At 46.7% G+C, this 18056-nt stretch overlaps 1 protein-coding gene across 3 annotated transcripts in view; it reads left to right on the top strand.

Moving 5' to 3' along the window:
- Positions 1-18056, top strand: part of SLC7A7 (solute carrier family 7 member 7) — a 31428-nt gene that overhangs the window by 8727 nt on the left and 4645 nt on the right. For all 3 annotated transcript variants that reach the window (XM_031452714.2, XM_031452713.2, XM_031452715.2), the window contains one exon: positions 17187-17312. In XM_031452714.2, coding sequence (XP_031308574.2) covers positions 17187-17312 — 126 coding nt within the window. The remainder of the gene's footprint in view (positions 1-17186; positions 17313-18056) is intronic.

Here is an 18056-nt window from a genome sequence, read left to right as displayed (position 1 = left end):
CACCCAAGTGCACATACACACACTTGTGCACCGTCCTAAGAATACAAGCAAAGTGGCCACAGTTATGGTTAGTCTGCAGAGCTCCCTGGTTAATAAAAGATAGTTTTGTGCCTGGATTTGTGGCATGCATTTGAGACAACCCTGGTAGAGTAAAAAGTGTACTAGACTTGTGTCTGAGGCTGGGTCGACAGCTGGGTACCATAGGTAAGCTGTAGTGACTCTACTTCTAGACTACTGTGAGGATGAGATGAGATTCAGTGAAAACCATAAATCATGACTCAAGTGTAAGGTATCGGTGATTATTATGTTTACAATTGCTCTCTCTTGGTTGCTTATAGGACTTTGTCTATCTCTAATAATCTTCAGAGGGACATTAGAGATGGGAAGAAGGATCAGAAGGGCAACCAAGATTGTAAATAAGAATTTAGGGACATATGATTCATGAGTTTTTTCCTTCAGCTCTTGTGTAATGAGCATCCAGGCCGAGTTCTGTGTACTTATAAACTAAGACCTATGAGGACATTCTGTCCAGGTGGTACCTACGCAGTAATATTGCATTTATCTAACCGGAACCATTCAGGAGAAAACCAAGAAGTAGGGAGAGGAAGAGCCTTACAAGCAGCCAAGAAAGAGACATTCCAGGGGCAAGCGAGACGACTTTCTTCTTGGGGAGAGGAGCACTTAGGCAGATGCCACAGAGACCGTGATGTCTGGACTGAATTTTGAATAGAGACATAGCTGTCTCCTCAGACACTTCTCACAGAGGGAACTACATGTGAAAAGGTGCGGGCTGCAAAACCGGTCAAAGAATTCCAGGTGGTTGGTATGGCCAGAATGTGGGTAGGATAGGGGTGAGATAGTAGAGACTGGAAACGTAGCCCAGGGCCACCTCCAGGAGTGGTTCTGTGGTGCCTAAACAGGTTAGACTTTATCTTGAAAGCAGGCAGAAGATATTGACTTAAAAAAAATTCTTATTTTTTATTGATGTCTAGTCAATTTACAATGTTAGTTTCAGGTGTCTAGCGAAGTGATTCAGTTATAAATATACATGCGTATATATGGGTGTTTTTGGGGGGTTCTTTTTCATTATAAGAAGCTATTGACTTGAAGTGGAGATGTGGAATCAGATTTGTTTTGAAGAACTCCAGCCTTGTAGATAATGTTTTTGGAAAGAGTTATAGATAGAAGATAGGGAGACCAGGTCAGGGAGTTGAAACCTGAAGGGTGGTGATGGCCTGCATTGCAGGCAGTGCCTTTGGAAGGGAGATGAAGGGATGGATAAAGATATAGTTATAACAAAGGTGGAATTTTGAGGATGTGGATGTGGAGGGCATAGGAGCTGTCAGAGGTGATGCTAAGGATTCAAGGTTGGGGGTGATGGGGTCGCTGTCTGAATAGGGAAAGTGGGCTGAGTGATGATGTAGAGGGGGCATCTGTGGCTTCTGCTGGGCTGCTCACATGCCGTTTCTAGGGTCATCGTGACCCAGAGTTGGTCATCGTCCCATCCAACTGAGTCACACTCACACCAGAGAGAGGCTGATGGGTACATGAAGATGTCAGTCTATTAATGTACAATGTGAGCATGTGTGTATAATTTCTAATGACCAGAAGGCATGTGTTCGCTATCAAGGCACCCCTTCCTAGTATCCTAGTCACTGGGAAACCCATCTAGTAGTCAGGGAATTGCTTGCAGATCATGGAACCAGAACAAAGGAAGAAAGTTTTGACTATTTGAGAAAAAAATTATTGAAAGTGGTGGATTCTGTAAAATATGGAGCTGAAAGGTAGAGCCCTTCCCTGCAGGGAACTCACGGTGTGGTGGAGGAGATGGGCAAAAATAGTCAAGTAAACATTGCATGTGGTCCCTGCTGGGAGAGGGTGGAGGGGCTTATTCAGGAGATGATGTCTGCACTCAGCACTGAAGGATGAAAAGGAGTCAGGGGTGGGGGAAGCTTACCTCGCCATCTGACACTCTGACTCATCTCAGACCTCCCGCCCTCACTCTCTCTGCTCCAGCTCCTGGCCTTCTTGTTTTTCTTCCAATTTGCCTGGCATGTTCCTGCTTCAGGGGTTTTGAACTTATTGTTCCTTCTGCCAGGAAGGCTCTTTCCCCAGATGCCCTCAGAGTTTTTTCCCTCATTCCATTCATGTCTTTGCACAAATACTGCCTTGCCAGAGACCTGTTCTACCCAAACCAGTCACTCTCAGTCTCCCATACTGTTTTGTTTTTCTCTATAAAATCCTCACCATCTGACATTAAATGTATTTTTTAAAATAATTAAAACAAATTTTTTAAATGGTGGTACTGGAGATTGAACCCAGAATCTTGTGCATGTTAAGTATGCGCTCTCCCACTGAGCTATACTCTCCCCCCGGCATTAAATATTTACTTGATTATGTTTATCTTTCCCTCTAGAGTATAAACATCACATGAGTAAGGACTTTGTTTTGCTCACGGCTGAGTCTCTGGCACCTAGAACAGTGGCTGGCGTCTGCTAGGTACTCAGTAAATATCTGTAGAAGAAGGGGCAAGGACACTCTAGGCACAGGGGAAGGCAGTGTAAAGGCATAAAGGTGAGAAAAAAGTGTGACGGTGTGCGGTGTGCACGGGGGATTGTGGGGTGTGAGGGGTCACGGGGTTAGAACTAAAGGCAAACCTTCCTAGAGGGTTTAGAGTTTATCCTAAAGTATTTAAGGAACCCTTGCAGGATTTGAAGCAGGGGAGCTGCGTGGCTGGGGTGGGACATAGGAGCCAGGCTGGAGGCAGAGACATGGGTTAGGAAGCTCCTGTGGCCATCTAGGCAGAAAGTCATGGAAGTCTGAACTAGGGCAGTGGTAGGTGGGGGTGGACAGGATAGATGGGAGAGCCATTTAGAAGGTATAATCGGCCGACCAATAACTCTTACTGGGATGGCCCGTGTAAGAGAGGCGAGTGACGGGGAAAGCATCCACCAGCCTGTGAGCTCTGTGCCACAGGGGCTGAGCCTGTCTTATGGTCCACATTACACCCAGCGAGGGAACGAAGAGAGGCACTCGATAAATATTCCTTGAATGAAGAGGTAAGGTTTCTGATTTGGGCCACCAATAGGTGGTGGCATCATACAGGGAGGGGGAGGATAGAATCATGTTGAATTTGAAGTTTATTTGTAGGATGGTAGGTGGATGTGCCCTTTTGGAGCTCAGGAAAGAGATGGGGCTGAGACTGAGCATTCAGTGCTCATGAAGCACTTGCCAGTTTCCCAGCACTGGTCATTGTCTTTATGGAGCTCTCAGGGTGTGTGTGTGTACCTGTGTGTGTGTGTGTGCGCGGGGGAAGGGGTGGGAGAGACAACTCAACACAAAATTACAATGGATTATGATGAGCATTGTGATTTGTGAGGCACAGGGAGCCGCAGGAGGAAACCTGAACTAGCCTAGGGGTTTAGAAACTCCCCATAAGGAAGTTTAAGCTGATACCTGAATGAAGAAGAAGAATTAACCAAGAGTGAAGAGGGAAGAGGAGCATCTCGGGCAGCAATAACAAACGGACAAAAACTTGGAGACAAGAAAGAAGGGACCCTTCTTTGAGACACTGAAGGGAGTTCAGGGTGGGCTACATACTGAGTTTCAGGTAGGAGATGTAGAGAGCTGGCCGGCACGGGTAGATGGAGGTCGTAGGCTAGGTTGTTCAGGGCTTTGTAAACTGTTCAGTTATTACTGCTGTGTCACAGATCACACAGAACTTGCTGGCTTCTAACAGTCATTTTATCCTTTCACGGTTTCTGTGGCTCAGGAATTTGGGAAGGGCTCAGTGGGGCAGTTCTGGCTCAGGGTCTTATGTGGTTAGTCGGATGGTGGCAGGAGCCGGAACGGGGGACACTGGAGAAGATGGGGACTAGCTGGGCATCTCTCTCTTCATGTTGTGCCAGGGCTGTTCCATGTGGTCTCTCCGCATGGACTATGTTGAGCTTCCTCATGGAATGGCAGCCTCAGAGCAATGGGACTGAGTCTCCCAGTGGGGAGGGTATGGCTCAGTGGTAGATCATGTGCCTAGCATGCACGGGGTCCTGGGTTCAATCCCCACTACCTCTATTTAAATAAACAAACAAACAAACAAACAAACAAACCTAATTACTACCCCCCCCCAAAATTCCAAATAAAATAAAGGGATTGTTTCAGTCTCTTAAAAAATGAGTATCCTAGCAACCAAAGGGGAAGCTGCAATGCCTTTTATAGCCTCTGAAGTCATATGGTGTCTCTCCTGCCATGCTATATAGGTAGAAACGTTCACAAAAGACCATCCAGTTTCAAGAGAAGAGGCACAGACCCTATCTTTTGATGGGCAGGGTGTTAAAGTCACATTGTATGAAAAGCACGTGGGATGGGAGATATTGTCGAGACTTCTTTGGAAGATACAGTCTGTGGCACAAGCCATATTAAGGAGTTTGGTAGTCTTCTCTGAAGGCATTGAAAAAACTCTTCAGGTTTTTAAAGTAGGGGAGTGGTGTTTGTGATTTAGATTTTAGAATTTGTGATTTTTAGAAAGATTACTATGGCTTCAGTTTGCAGGACTGAAAGCAGGGAGACCAGTTAGGAAGCTGTTGCCATGATCCTGGTGAGAGATGATGGTGGCTTGGACCGGAGTCATGTTTTGGGGATGAGGAGACTGGTTAAGACGTGGACACTGATTAGATATGGATAGAGATTGTTAGTGATAAGATACTCAGACTGGGCGTCTGGCTTGGGTAACTGGGTGGATGGTGATGCCATTCATGTATAGGGGGAACACTGGAGGAGCAGCGGGTTTGCAGGAAATTGATGGGATTACTTTGTGCCTGGTGATGTCCAGTAGCTGGTTGGATATTCATATGTATCTGCAATCGTGACAGCTGGGCTGGTAACACACTTTTGGGAATCACTGGTATATAGGCAGTAGTTGAAATCACAGTAGCAGATCAGATGGTCTTAGTATAGGATGTAGCAAGGAAAGAGAAAATGGCTTAAGATAACATTCTGAAAAATACCAACATTGAGGGTTAGGTATTCTGCAAAAAAAAAAAAAAAAAAAATGGAGAAGCAGCATTTAGAGAGATATGAGGGAAATGGTGAGATGGCGAGTAGAAGAGAGCAATTTGAGGAGTCAGTGGCCAACAGTGTCCAGTCTGTTAAGAGATCAAACTCAGTAAGGACTGAGTGGAGTCAATTGGGTTTATCAACATGAAAGTCACTGGTGACTTTGCAGAGGGAAATTTCAGGACAGTGAGGGTGGAGTCAGATTGCAAAGAGAGATCTATCTGTTCATCTCACAAGATTTATTGAGTATGTACTCTCTGTCTAGTTCTGGGTTAAGCCCTGGGGATACAAGGGTGACTGTGAACCCAGTGTCTCCCCTCACATAGCTCACTGTTGATGGGAGAGACAGATCTGTAAACTGTTCAGAGGAAGGGCCGTGCACCCAAGGGAGGAGGGCTTACACTCAAAAGTAGCCTTTCTTGGAGGAGCTTGTAAGTAAGATAAAGAATGGAATGTCGCTGGAATTGGCAAGAAGGAGGTCAAAGGGATTGCTGGCGGTCTTTCCAGTGGCGTGATGGAGCAGACATCAGATTGCATCGTGGAGACCGAGGGCGGGGGAGGGAGTGTAGATGTGCTTCCCAGAAGGTGGACTCTGGAGGCAAGGAGGGCGGTAATCAGAGGAAGGGACCAAGGCTGAGGGAGTTTATGGGAAAGACTTAAGCCCACCGTAGGTTGGTTTGGGGTATATTTCTGGAAAAGTTGGATGAGATGCCCTTACCCTACAATAAGGTCTCTCCATGGTCAGAATGCTTGGTGCCTGGAGTCTGCATTTCTCTCCTTTGAACAGTGCAGGGAACACCCTCATCCCTTTGAGAAGCAGCGGTGCATGGTGGTTAAGAGCACGGAATCAGGCAGGTTACATTTATTAGCCTCAGTCTCCTCATCTGTAGAATGGGGCTTTACCTCATAGAGGCATGATCTATCTTTCTGCCATGCTTTGATCCTTTTCTGTTCAAACAGTGATGATTTTGGGAGAGCCAGTAAGGCTTTTGCTTCTGTCAGGGTGGCTTCCAGTCCCTTGACAGGCACAATCTTCCTCTAGACCTGCTGATGAACTACAGCTCTAGATAGGCTAGGTTTGCTGATAGACCTTGAAATCATTTACCAATTATTGCTTAAGTAAGTTTTTTGTACACGTGGGTGACTTCACTTACTGATCGTTTTGTTGTCAGGGTGATCACATGTTGCCCTCTCTGCCGGAAGTTCTGCCTCCCTGCCTCCAACCCCAGTAGTAGACGTCATGCACTCAGTGCGGGTAACAGTGGTCCTGGTGCCCACCTGCACCCCCTTCACTGTCCCCAAGGAGGGCTGCCTCTCTCTATGAAAGCTGACTTTCATAGCACCTCTTCTTGTAATGGTTCATGTTTGCTTTTCTGGGAAGGCTGGGGACCGGGTCTTCATCACAGAGTCTGCACAGAGTCTGGAACACAGTGGGTACTCAGTACATGCTTGATGGATGGATGAATGGGTGAATGGGTGAATTCTGAGTTCTGAAGGAATCTTGCTGTCCTGTCCAGGATGCTGTAAATGGTTACTTTTCCCAACCAGAGGGGTGTGCAGATGGCCCCTCTGAAGGCTGATTATTCTGGCTTCTCAGAGTCCTTTGAGGACTGCTTCAGTCCAGTTCTCTGCAGCCAGAAGTCCCGTTACCCCATGGGGAGACAGTCCCACTCCCAGGCCCACATCCTTGCGTGTAAACACGGGGCACGTGGTGTGGTAGAACATGTGCCAGCTTTGGAGTTGCCCATTGGCTGAGTGGCCTCAGTTTTCTCAACTGGAAGATAAAGATAATGAACCTACTCTGTCCAATTAAATTAGATGATGTAGGTAAGAATGTCAGTGACCTAACGGAATGGTCAGGCAGAAACGGTGTCTACTGCTGCAAATTTCTTTCACAGTTACACGCATCTTATTAATTTCTAAAAACTTTACTTTCAGTATTCTGTCTTTGGATGATTAAAAGCAGTTTTAATTTTACAGTCGCTCAGAGATCAGAAGGGGGCGCTGAGAGGCGAAGGTGGCACTTTTGGTGTAATCAGGGCTCAGGGTCCAGAAGCCCAGCTCCACCCGACTGCCCTGTCTTGGGAGCCAACATGCTTTGGCCCGTTGTTAGCAGCTTTGGATGTTTCTGCTCCTGCCTTGTCTACACTCACCCACCATTGCCCTAGTCTAGATATTTGGTCTAGATTTTTGCCTTTTGTTAATGGGACGTTTTATCTCCTATGTGTTCAGTCCACCTGTGTACCAGTCGGCCAGCAGCACACGTGCGGGCGGCCCCGTGAACAGACTGCTCTTTAGGGATCAGGCAGTCTTGGTGTCCCTGGTGCTTGACCCTCATGACTTGTGTGTAGTGGGTGTTTTAGTGAATGACTGTTAGAGGAATGAATACCCGCAGTTCCAGATTCATCTTGGCTGAGAAGGGCAGTGCGTGCTCTTGGCGCTCAGGGAGGCGGTGGGCGCTCAGGGCCGCCGTGGGGCCTGGGCAGAGGGGAGGGCAGACCCCTCATCCCGCATCTGCTTGAGCTGCTCGTGGACTCCAGGGGACTTCGGCTCTCTGGGAGCTTTGGCCACTGTCCTCATGCTGCTTCTTCTGGTACCAGAATGACTGACATCATGTGCTTGGGGCTAATGAAGTGGAACAGCCAGGTGCTGGGCCCCCAACTGCCTTTTGCCCTTTGAACTTTCTACTTGGAAGTGAATAACCTCTCCTGGAGCGGTTTTCCCAAGAGCTATTTTAAGTTGTTCCACATTCACAGCAACAGATAGGCTGGGGTCAGAGCCTTGGGTTCTTTCTGGTATGGGGTCAATGTGAACTTTGCAGCAAACTCTTCACCACCAAGGAGGGAGGTGGAGCTCTGTGCTGGCCTGGTCCCCACGGCTCTTCAGGGGTTCACCCTTGATCTCTTCCTTTCTCTGTTCTCTTTCTCTCTGTCTCAGAAAAGGCTAAGGGGACAGGCTAGAGGAGGTTGGGGAAAGAGCTGGGGACAGTAGGTCCCAACCTTGGCTGAACTTTGGAATTACCTAGGATTTTTTTGTTTGTTTATTTTGTTTATTTTATTTTATTTTTAAATTAAATTTAATTTGGGGGGGGAGGTAATTAAGTTTATTTATTTTTGTTTATTTAGGTATTTTTTAATGGAGGCACTGGGGATTGATCCCAGGACCTCGTACATGCTAGTCACGGGCTCTACCACTGAGCTATATCCACCCTCCCTTATTTTTTATTTTTTTAATTGAAGTGTAGTTGATTTACAATGTTGTCTAGGGGGTTTAAAAAAATACTCATGGCTCCTTCCTCTTCCTCCCTGTTCCCCCAACCAAATAAATCTGAACTACTGGGTAAAAGAATGGGAATTGGCTTGGAGAACAAGAAGTGAGGAAGCAGAAAGTTACTGCTGAGCAAAACTGCTGGGAACCTTGGGAAGAGAGGTTCTCAGTGGTCACTGTGCTTTAGAGTTACCCAGGGGGCTTTAAAACCATGCAGATGCCTGGGCTCCACCCCAGAGTTTGACTTCATTGGCTAGGTGGGGCCTGAGCAGTGGACTTTGTTACAGCTTGTCAAGAGAAGCCACTGTCGAGCTGAATTAGAGGGTTTGGACTCGTTCTGATCTCAGTCATTCTGTACATGATCATTTTGTTTAGTGCCCACCTAAGGTAGCGCGCCCCAGGCAGGCAGATCACCAGCCTCCCCTGGGAGTTCCCGTCGTCTCAGATGTCTTGCATCAGAACTTGGGGTGGAGCCCCAAAGCTGTAGGTCCACACTCTTCTGGCCATCCTGATGCTCACTTGGGCTTGGGGTCCCTTTTCTGAGAACCTGAACTGGTCCTGGCTGAGCAAACCAGTAAGGATCCAGTTAACAAGGACTCACTGGCTTTGAGACGGGAGCCGATGGAGTGGTTTAATATGAGTGCCTCCCTGGACAAATTGCTTGCGCCCCGGCACAGAGCCACGGCGACTAAAGTGCTGACTGAGTTCCAGGAGGCAGAGTGGGAGGAATCGAATCCAGTGACCCAGGGTTTGTGCTTGATATGTCTTCTCGCCAGATGCCCTCACCCATGATGCCTGAGTAAGCGAAATGGTTCGGTAGCCCAAAAAAGGGAAAAGCATTTGAGGACATCTGCTATCTGAGACATAATAGCACCTAGGAAGGATGGAAGAACTAAAATATCAAGGAAGCTAAGAAGAAAGTGATTTTTGAGTGATTTTTCAACCAGCGTTCGACAACACAATACAGAACAAGCAGTTGAGGAAAAGAGGAAAAACTTGAAATGTCTGGCTTTAGGCATCAGATCTGTGGGTTTTTTGGGGCGAGCTTAAATCCAATCCTTCTGAGGAAACAGCCTCAGTAGAGCATCCTGGAGACATCTGGGTCCTCGCAGGCCTGCGCGTACCAGGTACAGGCTGGGCTGCTCCCCAGCAGTGTGACGCTGACTATACGTAGTACAGCCTAATGCAGAGACCTGTGGTTTTTCTTGAGCAGCGTGTGACGAAGAGCTCCGTCACACCAGTCAAGCCCAGGGACTAGTATCCTTCTGACTGCTGGGGGCTGAATGACGCCACCAGTCTGAAGACACATGAGATGTGTCACTGGCGACTTTGAAGTTCCAGATAGCAAACAGAGTGGCAGGTGGAATCTTCACCTCTTTGTCATTCGAGGCTGTCTATGTGAGAGAGAAAAGAGAACACAGGACTGAGTACTGGACTGGCAATGCTAAGATAACAGAGGGATAGACTCTGGAGAGGGAGGGAGCAGAGTTCATAGAGATTGGGAGAGGTGCATTTAAAAAGGCTTTAAACTGGAATTTTAGAGAAAAAGAGAAAAATGCAAAGATGAAAGTATAAATCTGGGTATTTTGGACTATGAGATATTCTAGAGAAAGAAGAATAAAGGTGGAAAAGTTGCTCAGTGATGCATTTGGAGAAGATAGGATAGAAGACTCGGAATGATGCTTTTGGACTCAGAAACATTCAGTGAGGCTAATAAACACATTTGCTTTTTAATTTTATTGCAAGGAGGAAACAAGTTCATCTGCCATTGGAATATGACAGTGAAAGAGTGTAACTTGTTCGAAAGTGATGGATTTGCTCGAAGAGCTGAGATGGATGTGGTATATCAAAGAGAGATGGACTTATATGAGACTCTGCTGTAATAATGGATGCCTGCTCCCTCCCCCTGGGCAAGGTCACGTTTTGATTCTTTTGATTGCAGCAGGAAGGGAAGTTTGAGGACACCAAGACACAGAGACCTCAAAGAATTTTTCCTCCCCTTTTCTTTCCCAACAAATGTAATGAACAGTACTGCTCAGTACTGCTTCCAGCTCTCTGCCTGCAGGTGAGCTGCTTCTTGGTGTTAAATGGGAGAGGTCTTTTCCTTCCTAACTATTCATATGTGGCCCACCTCTTAGAGATGGCACCAAGGCCGTGGCCTCTGTTCATCCCATCTGCTTATCATGGCAGAATTACTACATGGTGCTGTCTGAGGGCTCTCGGATTCCACTCAGGGAATTTTCCTGAAGGTCTCCCAGAGTAAAGTGCATGGAAATAGATCCTCATCCTAAGGGAAGAAGCGTGGTGAAGAGAACAAGAGAATAAGAACCCCTCCCCCCCAAAAAAAGTAGGAATGATATAATCGTTGGCATATACTGCACACAGTCAGATCAGAAGAAAAAGTATTCTGCTTTCCTCATAAAAATGATAAAATTTATATGAAAGGGAAATACGGTAGCAACGGAAACTTCAATTCCCCGAGCATCTTCTGCTAAAATCAGTTGCATTCTGTTAGAAGCAAGACCTCTCTGCGTTTTAAAAAATGGTTTATTATGGAAAATTTCAAACGCATACAAAAGTAGAGTGAATTGTACAATGAACTCTCAGGGTTCAAGCACCAGCATGAATGATTATCAACGTTGTTTTGTCTATGCTGTAACCACCCCTTCCTCAGCCCACTGCATTATTTAAATCAAATCCAAGATGTCCTACCACTTAATCCATAAAGGCTTCAATATGAACTCTAAAGGATAAGGATTTGTTATATTAATAATTATCATCATCATTATTATTTTACATAACCAGGGAAATGTGGAATCTTTGTGAGGAAGTCACTGTGACTTCTCAGAGTTTGTACCTCCCAGAAAAAAAAAAAATGCTGGGTTTCCTCCAAAATGTACTCTAAATTTTAGGCGAGAGGATTGCAGAAAAGTTCAGGGCAAAGAATTATAATCTTACAGCCAGGGATTTAAAGACAAAAAAACTTAGGAGCTTCTTCAAAATGAAATTCTGATAAAAATAGTTGAAACTTACCTTATTTAGGAAGAACAGGAGGAGAATCATCTGAAGGAAAAACAATGTAATTGAACATATTGCTTTTTTTTTTTTAACTTTTTTTTGGTTGGTTGTTTTTTTGGGGTGAGGGTAATTAGGTTTATGTATGTATTTAGTTATTTGTAATGGAGGTACTGGGGACTGAACCCAGGACTCTGTGCATGCTGAGCACAGGCTCTACCACTGAGCTACGCCCTCCCCTGCACACTGCTTTTTGATGAGCTTAGATTTTTAGAAACAGCATATACAGGAGATGATGAGAGGTAATATAACCATGACTAAATAAATATAGGAGGGGCCCGGAACTGCAAGGAAAGTGTCCTGAAGGTTAATGCCCAGCATGAACTAAGACCTGAAGAGCTGACTAAGGCCAACAGAAGGCTCTGAGAGCAACGTTCAGGGTGAAAACGGCGGGGACAAGTCTGGATGCTCTGGGGTCAGTTAGTTCAATGATAATAGATGGTGGAGAGAAAGGAGAGGCGACAGACTTTTCTTCTCACTTTAACTGCAGAAGGATTGTTAACCTAAGGAAGGGCTCCCTGGGGAGGTATATAGCTCAGTGGTAGAGCACATGCTTAGCATGCATGAGGTCCTGGGTTTGATCCCCAGTACCACCATTAAAAAAAAAAGGGGGTTCAGTAAAATCCCAACAGGCCAATAGATCTAGGCCAACAAGAAAACAAGACCAAATAAGTTGAGGAGATTGCTCTCAATGTTTTTAACCATCTACTTGCAGACAAATGGAAAGGATTTATAATTAGCTGAGATGACAGAATGACCACTAGACATCTCTAGGATCTTGGAGAACAGGGAGGGTGTAAAAAAGGAAGCTGTTGAGTGATGTATTGGTTTCCTGTTGCTGCTATAGTAAATTACCACCAATTTAGTGTCTTAAAAGAACACACGTTTATTTTACAGTTCTGGAGGTCGGAAGGCTGAAATGGGTCTCACTGGACTAACATCAAAGTGTCAGCAGTGCCATGTTCCTTTCCGGAGGCTCTAGGGGAGAATCCATTCTCTTGCCTTTTGTAGCTCCTAGAAGGCTGCCCACATTCCTTGGCTCCTGGCCCCCTCCCATCTGCAAAGCCAGCAGTAGCTAGTCAGTTACTAGTCAGGTCTTCCTCACATCAGATCCCTCTGACACTGACTCTTCTGCTTCTTGGGGCCACTGTTGTGCCCAGCACAGGTGATAACCTAGCTTTCCAAGAAAGAGGTAGATTCTGAGCATTCTGCATTGATTATCTGAGGTTGATTCTTGCCCAAATTCTAGGCTCATCTGTTAAACCTGGTTAGCAAAGTATGAAGAGAAAGAGGGTCTCTACTAACCTGTGTGGATTCGCTAAAAGCAAGCTAACCTCATGTTTCTGTTCAATTTTAACTTTTATTCAAGTTTAATATACAAAAAGAACAGTGCACATAAGCTTGATGAATTGCCACAAATTGAACTCATGTGTAACCAGCATCCACATCAAGAAAGCAGCCCCGTGAACCTCTCCTGGGTTCCTCCCAGTCACTCCCCCATGCCCCCAACACACACACTGAGGGAAATCACTGCTCTGACGTCTAGTAACATAGATTAATTTAGCCTGTTTTTATGTAAATGGGCATAAAGGGACTGTACTCTCTTGTGTTTGGCTTATTCACTTAATATGTTTGTGACATTCATCCGTATTTTTGTCTGTAGTTGTGGATGGTCCATTCTCACTGTTGCTCAGTATTCCATTGTGTTTACATAGCCATTCTACCACTGATGGGCATTTGGGTTGTTTCAAATTTTTGACTATTGTAATGCTATAGTTATGAACATTCTAGCATAAATATGTACTCATTTCATTTGAAGCATTTGGTAGCATCATTCAATTACTAGAGCATTATATGTGCATCCAGATTTCAGAGAGGTTCTTGACAAACTCTCATGATATTCTTTTTCACGATGTAGAAAAAGGTGGACTAGATTAAAAAAAATAGTTGGATTCTTGGTTGATATTGTGGAATAATGACAGCAGAGAGGCAGGGCTCTGCCTATCCTAGTCAACGTTTTTATCAGTGACTTCAGTGAGAACCCAGAAGGTATGCTATCAGATTTGCAGATTTCATAAAATTGAAGGCATTCGAATTAACTGATAAAGTTAAGGGGGAAAAAAATCCATTTCTAGCAGATGAGAATGATGCCTAAAAATTCAGAGAGGAAGATTACTAGGAATAAATATAATGTCCCATATCTGAGATTCAGAAGAATCTCTTTTAGTAGGCCCCAGAAAGGGGAGAGGGAAAAGCTCATCAGTTCAGGGGGTGGAAAAGGAGTTACAGTTGACAGTGAGTTCAATCTGAGACTCCATTGCCTGCAGCAATATCTGGAGTTCCCTGTGTGGGTCTCAGTTTCCAGGGAGACACTGACAAAGTGACGTGACTGCAGAGGAGAGAACTGGGCTGGTAGTGGGAAGCCACATTTGTCACACAAGAGGTTGAAGAAAATCGGTCTTTAGCCTGAAGAGGGAAGACTCAAGGAGGACAGGATGTTAACCTTTAATGATAAGAGGGGTCAGAATGTGGGAGTGGCTTGAGCTTGATTCTGTGTGGCTCCAGAAGACAGGACCAGTACTACTGGCTGGAAGCTGCGAGGAAGATGTTTTCGGCTTAGTGGAAGGACGAGCTATTCATCTCTTTAAAAATGGAATGAGTGGCCTAATAAAGTGCTGAGGTTTTTTTTTTTAATAGTCCTCGGGGATTTAAAGCAGAAAATGGCTTAAATAGCAGCCTAAGTGGTGCCTTACATTGTATATATTTAAACCTAATGGTTTTGGGAGAATTGTAGGCTGAATGTTCTTTTTCAGGGACTGTTTAATTTGGGCATCTAAACTAAACCTGGGCACCTGATCCCCAGTGGGCCTGCAAGCTTTGTTCTGTTCTGGATCAGTCCAGGCAGGTGCTTTCCTTGCTTTTAGTTCTAGAGCTGATGCTGGGCCTTAGTGTTGGAACTAGCCTCCTCCTCCAGGGGGCCCACCTAGGTTGGACTTGATGACCATTCAGGAGCATCTCCTTCAATGATTATAGGAGTGACTTCTTCACAGCTGCTCCTTCCTCCAAAGCAGGGGTCAAAGCAGGACTGGAGCTGCACCTGAGTCAAGGGTCCAAGGTGATTTCAGGCCATCTTCTGTGGACTTGGCCCAGTGTTGGGTGGAGATTGAATTGCACCCAGAGGTGGGAAGGTAGGGTGTCTGTGTCCTCAAGGTTAACTTGCAGTTGCCTCCATATTATTCTAATCCCATGGTTCTCCCCCCACCCCTGCCCAGCCTTCCCTTCCCTCCCTCTGAAGCAGGAGGTCGGGCTCCACTTTAAGAACAGCACACTTGGCCCGGCTCTGGGGCCACTGGTCAGCTGTATCCGCTGGGGGCGGGGACAAAGAGCCCAGTCAGCACTGCTGCCTGCCATATCCGTTTCCTGCTCCCATGGCCAAGAGGCCCTGGAGGAAGCCGGGCTCTGGGGAAGGTGAGGACCAGCTCTTTTTCCATAGGATTCCCTTCTTCATTCAAACCGAGCCTCCTGTGCTTGATACAGAGAGCGGATGAGGGCAAGATGGGGGTGCAGGTGGGGTCAGTGGCCAAGAACAAAGGCTCAGGAGGGAGGAGGAGGAAACACTGGTGAGTGAAAGGAAGGATACCAAAGGATGGATTTGGAAGTAGAATAAAAAAGCAGGGATTAAAGTGTAAACAATCCATGTGTTTTCTTTTCAGAATTTGTTGCAGTACAGGATAATGAGTTGGCTTTTCCCTGCCCACATCCCTGGACAGAGCTGAGAACAGGACCTCTTGGCACATGGCTACATGAACCAGAACCAGTCCCTTAAACCTCAAGCCTCTCCCAGTGGTGCTGGCCCTGTGGTGACCCGGAGGACTAACCATGAATTTTGATTAGGGGATCCCTGTCCCATGTGAATATGGCAGCTTTGGTGGTCCCTGGTGTTTCTAATCCAAACGTGGCTTGAGTTATACTTGTAAGTCTAAGTCAGCAGCAGAGCCCAAGGGGAAGGGGTTGAGATTACAGGATGGAGACTCGTCCAGGGAAAGGGACTGTCTTGACATGAGGGCTGCTGAATGGTTGGAGGCAGAAGTCCAGCAGGGAGTAAAGGAGTGGTGAGTAAAGGAGGGTCAGCAGATCTGAAAGATCTGGTCATTTTTGTGGGGTGCCTATGGAGACTCCACGCTTGTGTCTTTAATGATTAACTTAGCACTGCGTTGGCCTGGAGTTACGGGTGCATTTTTGCCCAGTCCTGTGATGAAGTTTGGTTGTTCATTGTCTTGTTTATTAGGCAAGAAGGCAAGTGCTTGTTTGGGACAGGAATGCCCCCTTTCCAGAAGAGCAGAAAAGAACTTGGGCAGTGAGTAAGGGAGGGAGAGACAGAAGGTCAGACAGCTGCTATGAGGTGCTGGTCTTCCTGCCGCTCAGGTGAAGTAGCCTCTGGGCCAGAGTGTGATGAGACTGGGACAAAACATAACAGGGGTACTGGGGACACTGAGGGGCGCGCCGCGGCCAGACTGAGACAGGGCGTACTTAGACTGAGCCAGCCTGCAGCAGCAAGCCCAGCACTCTGTCCCCTGGGAAGGCAGGCTGACTCTGATCTTGCCTTTGGAGCCCTTGAGAGAAGGGCTGTTAAGCCCTCCTTCTGGTGTTCCAGTTGCTGAGCTGGGAAGGAGGGAGCAGGGTAGCAATTCACTTTGCTGCAGCAGGGAAGGTATGGAGTATGTGCCTGCCTGCTTGTTTAGTAAGAGGTGGGTGGGGGATTGGGGAACATTGGGCTGACGTTCAGAATTGTTTCTTTCGACTTTCTTCCCACCATCTCCTCCCGGCACATCCTTGGGCTATTAGTTGACCTCAGCATGAGTAGGCTTCCCTTCCTGAATTCTTCTTCTGAGGTAGCAGATTATAACTTTTTTTGGAGGGTCATGGGTTTCTGAGATTCTGATAAAAGGTATGGGCCCCCTTCTTAGAGAAATGCTTATACTTTGGACATATGTACATAACACTTCACAAAGAATTTCAGTCCTTGTGGAAGCCCAGGTCAAGAGCCTGGCTCTAAGGGTAATCCATGAACTTTACGGGCTCATCTGGGTAAAGGGATTGCCTCTACCCTGGCGTGGAAGGACTTGAGGAATGTGTGTGGCTCCTACTTTTGCATTGTCCAGTCAGGAAAAATGCACTGTCCCCCTCTTATAGGAACCTCGGTTCCGAGAATCTCTCCAAGCAGAAAACAAGCGGCTGAGCTGGCCGGCAGGAGCAAGAAGTCTGGCTTCCAGCCTAATCCTTGGCCACACGTCCTGACCTGCTGACCTAGACATTGGTTAAGTCACAACAGGACTTGTCAAGGTTAACAGTAATACCACGGCATCAGAGTGCTGGGTCCTGGGGCCCATATAAGGGGATACAGGGCCGGAGAAGGGGGAGAGACCGTGACTTTTCAGAGCCAACGGCCGGAACACATCACTAATCGTGTACAGCTACCAGTTGCCTCCCGTTGCTGTGAACACTTGTGTGTGTAAACAAATCCACAGTAACTGTTGTCTCACACAAGTGCTGAGTGTGTGTGTGTCTGTGTGTGTGTTGCCACATTTACATGTGCTCAGCCAGTGCCTTTGACTGATAATGGTGAGGACATTCTGGGCAGAGGTTTCCAGTGCAGACCAGGTCAGAGCCCAAACACTCCTGCCCTTGGCCAAATGGTCCGTTTTGGTGACTGATGCTGGGAAGACGGCTTGGAAGTCTAAGGCCCTCCGGATGGTAGGGTCAGTCACCAATCAGTATTATTTTTCTTCCAGGTCTCTTAACCTTCATTAACTGTGCCTATGTCAAGTGGGGAACCCTGGTACAGGATATTTTCACCTATGCTAAAGTATTGGCACTGATCGCCGTCATCATCGCAGGCATTGTTAGACTTGGCCAGGGTAAGAAATAATAGTAATAGCAACTAACATTTGTTAAGCGTTTTCTATGAGCCACACTCCTCTAAGTGCCCTTTGTGTGAAATCTCATTCAATAGGTACTATCTTCATTTCCACATTATAGATGAGGAAACTGAGGCTGCAGAATTAAATACTTTGCCAAAGTCCCTAGCTAGTAAGTAGTGGAGCTGAGATTTGTACCCAAGTAGACTGACCCCAAAGCCTGTCCTTTAACTTCCATGTGTGCTGCCTCCTAGAAGAGGCCGATCTTGGGGAAAGGGCAGCCAGCCATGCCCCGAGAGCCGGTTTTTGCAGATTGCCGAGCCCAGTGCTTGTGGCTATGATTGTGCCCCTCACAGGTGAGGGCCGGGGCAGAGATGAACTCTTTGTACCTGCTCCTCTCCAGTTTCTGGGTGTGAACCCTACCCTACAGCTACTCTGCTGACTGGGAGTATTGAGCCCTGCCCTTCCTCCAGCCCGTATCAGCTGTCTGGTGTTAGAAAGGAGGCAGGACAGAGTTGCATCACACTGGTTCTCCAGTCCTTCTGCTCTGCGGTGGTTTCTCACCCCAGAAAGCCACCTGGGTCCTTCCTGTCAAGATCCCGGTGCTGCTCCCCACGTTCCAGCCCATTACTGCAGATGTCTCTCTTCTGCCCACTGGTATCCTTGCTGCCAAGGTGTTCTCAGCCACACACCTGCTGTTATTGCCCATTCTTCCCATTCTTCCCCTCCTCTACTGGAGTTGGG

The sequence above is a fragment of the Camelus dromedarius genome, chromosome 5 (genome assembly GCF_036321535.1).
Source record: "Camelus dromedarius isolate mCamDro1 chromosome 5, mCamDro1.pat, whole genome shotgun sequence".
Taxonomy (NCBI): Eukaryota; Metazoa; Chordata; class Mammalia; order Artiodactyla; family Camelidae; genus Camelus; species Camelus dromedarius.
This window is presented reverse-complemented; position numbering and strand designations above follow the sequence as displayed.